Here is a 4,051-nt window from a genome sequence, read left to right as displayed (position 1 = left end):
TACAGGCCCCGGACACGTAGGCTGAGCGGCCATGGCGCACGGGCCCAGCCGCTCCGCGGCATGTGGGATCTTTCCAGACCGGGGCACAAACCCGTGTCCCCTGCATCGGCAGGCGAACTCTCAACCACTGCGCCACCAGGGGAAGCCCTGTACGTATTCTTAATAACTGATGAGGTTCTTTCCCACAGGGCTTCAGCTGATTAATCTAAATGTTATTATCTTTATCATATCATCGTTCAGGCAAAGGCCCCAGGCATCCCAAGCACTTACAGAAAACAGCATGTTCTTCTTGTCCTGGTTCACAGCTCTGGGGTCTGGGATGGCATCCGTGTGCTTGGTCACAGACACAGATTCACCTGGATGAGGAATCAGAAATGAGAAGCCCCCCGTGAAGGCACCTCTGTCCCCTAGCCTAGCCGCCCCTGGTTCCGGCCTCCAGGCCTCACCGGTCAGGATGGATTGGTCCACTCTCAGCGTGGTGGACTTGATCTCGATGAGACGGAGGTCGGCGGGCACTTTGTCTCCCACTGTGGAGGGAGAATGGCTTGGCTGAGGGTGGCTTTGTGTGCCACCTCCCAGGAAAGCCAGGAGGGCTCCCAGAAACCAAGGCCGCGGCTGGGAGGCAGAGGCCTCGGCTGTCCCCTGGCCTACAGTCCCCTTATCTGTCCGATGGGGTTTTGGCCAAAGAGCTTTAGAGGAATCCAACAGCTACCCCCTCTGCATATATAGTCAGAAAGAGAAGGATGGGCTCATCGGCGTCACATAATGAAAGGAGGCCCCCAGCGCACCTGCCACTTCCACGATGTCTCCGGGGACGATGTCCCGGGCGCGGATGCGCTGCACGCCCTTGCGGTCGGAGCGGATCACCTTGCCCATCTCAGGCTCATACTCCTTCAGGGCCTCAATGGCACTCTCAGCACTGCGTTCCTGCAGAGGCAGGAAGGCTGTCTGTCCCCGCTGGCTCCAGCAGGCCACCCCCTTGGAGCGACACCCTTAGGGCTTGGGATGGATCTGGAAGCAGAAGGACCTGCAGGATTCCAGGACCAAATGGAGGTCACACCTAGCAGCTGGGAGACCCCGGGGCCCAGTCCCACCACCGAGCCTCCCACCTGCCACACGCCCACGATCGCATTGGCCACAAGGATCAGCATGATGACCAGGGGCTCCACGAAGGCAGTTGTGGTCTCCTCACCCTCCTCGAACCAGGCCAGGACCTGCCGGGGTCAAAGCTGGTGAGTTTAGGCTCTGCCGTGGGCCAGGGTCTGCTTGCCATTTCCTTTGTGTGCTGGGTCTCTGTCTGCTCCCGTTTTGGGGGAAATACCCCTGGGGAGCCCCGGACCTAGAGAGGTCTGCTCTCGGAAGGCCTTGGCTTAGGAAGTCCTGACCCTGCAGGTAGCGACCACCAGAGCCCACGTCCCACCCACCCCCCACTCTCAGGGACGGGGGGCCGCTGTGCGACGGCCAGCAGGAGGTGTCGCCACCTGCCTGGCGGTGGTTCTCGGAGCAGGTGTGGTGGGCCCAGGCCAGTAGTAGCAGCAGCAGCGCCTGCGAACTTGTTAGAAATGCAAATCCCTGGTGTCCGTCCCGACCCCCCGGGTCAGAAACTCTGGGCTGGGGCCCAGCAGTCTGTGTTTTAAGCAGCCCAGGTGATCCTGCTGCAGGCTCAAGTTCACAGCTCACAGACCAGAGGACCATGATTCCAGCCAGAGCCCAGGCCTGGAGGCGCGAGACCTGGTTCAAGGCCGTTCCCACCTCTTGGCCCAGGTGGGTACTCGTCATCCTCTCCAGGCCTCAGCGTGTCCATCTGTTCCGTGGAGAGGGTACCAGAATCCTTTTGGCTCAGCTATTTTGGGCATCTGCCTGGATAGACTTTTCTTTTTTAAGAGTCCTCCGTTTCCAAGGAACAGTGAGTGGCCAGGAGGGTCAGACACAGCTGGCTGGGCCCCTCCTGGCTGGAGGGGCCTGGAGCAGGAGTCACATGCACCCTCAGGGCTCCATTCCCTGCATGACCGTTGGGTCTCTGCTGCTCAGCCACTGTTGTTCCCCTTCCCCACCGCTCCACTCTGGCCCCATGGCCCTGCAGGTCCAGAAGGAGTCTGGGCAGGGCGGATGGGGGACAGCAACAAGGAGCAGCATCCACGAGGAGGCTGCAGGAGGTTAAGGCCCGAAGTCTGTCTGAGGAGCTCTGCAAGTCACAGAATGGGCTCACAGCGGGGTGATTTCGCCCCCCGGGGACATTTGGCAACATCTGCAGGCTTGATTGTTACAAGCGGGGAGTGCTACTGGCATCTGGTGGGCAGAGGCCAGGGATGCTGCTAAAAATTCTACAGTGCACAGGACGGCCTCCCACCACAAAGAATTATCTGGTCCAAGAAGTCAGCAGGGCTGATGCTGAGAAACCCTGTGCTAAGGCAAGGAGGGGCGGGGTCAGACCTGTGCTTTTGCAAGCTCACTCTGACAGCCAGGGGACAGATGGGAGCCGGGAGTCCAGTGCGGGGGGCTGCGAGGGTTTGGGCAAGGGCAGGGGGCAGGTAGGGGCCCAGGGATGCCCACAGCTGAGAGGACAGCCCTGTGGCCCAGAGCCTGGGCCTCTGAGCACTGCCCTGACCTGGTCTCCCTCCCGGGTTGCCCGATGCCACGAAATGGGGGCCCTACTTACGAAGGAGACCAGGGCCGCCAGCAGCAGGATGCGCACCAGGAGGTCCTCAAACTGCTCCAGCACCAGCTCCCACAGGGACTTCCCTGGGGACGGGAGCGCCGCGTGAGGCCTGGGCCCCTGACCGACTGACCTGCTTCCATGCAGAGCTGGGGCGGCCTCAGGACCACCTGGCCCACTCCCTCCCTACCATTCGAAGAGGGAGAGCCCGAGGCCCTGAGAGGCACAGATGGGCAATGCCGGGGGGTGGGGGGGGAGGGGGGGCTTGCTCAGCAAGGCCCCACCCAGGCGGGGCGTGGGGGAGGACACGGCCTGACAGTGAATGGCCCAGGATGGCGTCTGGTGACCTCAGAGGCCGCCCTGGCCCAAGGCTCACCTTCCTCGGTCGGGAGCTCTGCAGGATCCAGGCAGCCACGGGAGCCGTGCGGAGACAAGAAATGACTGGGTTATAGAGTGGAGTCTGAGCAGCCCCTCCCCATGTGCCCACCGGGACCTCCACGATGGGCAGGACACATCACCCCAGTTCTCTGAGATCACAGAACGGATGGTTGGAGCCCAGATGCTTCCACCCCCCACCCTCACCTCACTCTGGTTGAGGAAGGCCTGGTGTGGCCTGGCTCACCCTGGGACAAGACGGGAGCCAGGAGCAGCCTCCTAGACCCTCCCCCATTGCACAGAGGGGTAACTGAGGCCTGGAGAAGAGACGGGAGCCCTGAGGTCACACAGGGAGTCGGTAGTTCTCACAGCTCCCTGCACTGCTCTTTCTCAGATGCCCACCTGGTCCCGTTCAATGTCCCCCAGCCATGGCAGCCCCTCCCTCAAACCGAGAACATCGGCTCAGGCCACCTCTGACACACCTGCTACTCCAGCACCACCGGGACAAAGCCCACAGCACCGCTGTCCCTCTGCGCCCCACCCCATCCCAGGCTCCCCCTGAGCACGACCCCAGCAGCCAGCATCCCAGGCACTGAGAAACCCACCGCAGTTCAGTTCCCAGAGGTTGAGTCTCAGCTTGTCCCCTCCCAGGCCCTCCGCTCCAGGCAAGCTCAGTGAGGGCCCAGCCGGCATGCCCAGGCCCAGACCACAGAACATTTTGAAGAACCATGTTTCCAAACACCACCAGGACCTGCTGTCACTTTACGGGCTCCACTTTTATCTCCTGTTTCCCGAAGCACCTATGTTACAGGTGGAGCTGGCTGCCCCAGTACCTGAAGTCTTGGAATCTTCCCAACAGCCGAAAGGGGAGGCGGCTGGGAATTCCGACCCCGTGTCGCAGGTGCAAGAGTGAGGTCCAGAGTGGATTCGTGGCTTGAACAAGGTCACACAGCCAGCAGGGGTATCTGTGGGTCTGTGGAAAGGGGCCCTGGACGGGCTTCTCCCTCCTCCTGCCGAGCT

General features: G+C 61.7%; 1 protein-coding gene across 1 annotated transcript in view; it reads right to left on the bottom strand.

Annotated features, from left to right (window-relative positions):
- The window catches only part of LOC102987197 (sarcoplasmic/endoplasmic reticulum calcium ATPase 3), a gene marked incomplete at its 3' end in the record, with an annotated part of 18,666 nt that extends 15,315 nt beyond the window's left edge, over positions 1 to 3,351 (bottom strand). Inside the window, exons 1-6 of the mRNA XM_028486799.1 lie at positions 3,279 to 3,351; positions 3,033 to 3,050; positions 2,660 to 2,742; positions 789 to 927; positions 447 to 527; positions 271 to 356 (exon numbers count right to left, since the gene is read on the bottom strand). Of these exons, the coding sequence (XP_028342600.1) occupies positions 271 to 356; positions 447 to 527; positions 789 to 876 (255 nt within the window). The remainder of the gene's footprint in view (positions 1 to 270; positions 357 to 446; positions 528 to 788; positions 928 to 2,659; positions 2,743 to 3,032; positions 3,051 to 3,278) is intronic.
- Positions 3,352 to 4,051: the final 700 nt, after the last annotated feature.

Source organism: Physeter macrocephalus, unplaced genomic scaffold (genome assembly GCF_002837175.3).
Source record: "Physeter macrocephalus isolate SW-GA unplaced genomic scaffold, ASM283717v5 random_1411, whole genome shotgun sequence".
Classification (NCBI taxonomy): domain Eukaryota; kingdom Metazoa; phylum Chordata; class Mammalia; order Artiodactyla; family Physeteridae; genus Physeter; species Physeter macrocephalus.
Note: the sequence above shows the minus strand (reverse complement) of the source record. Positions and strands in the feature narration are given on the sequence as shown.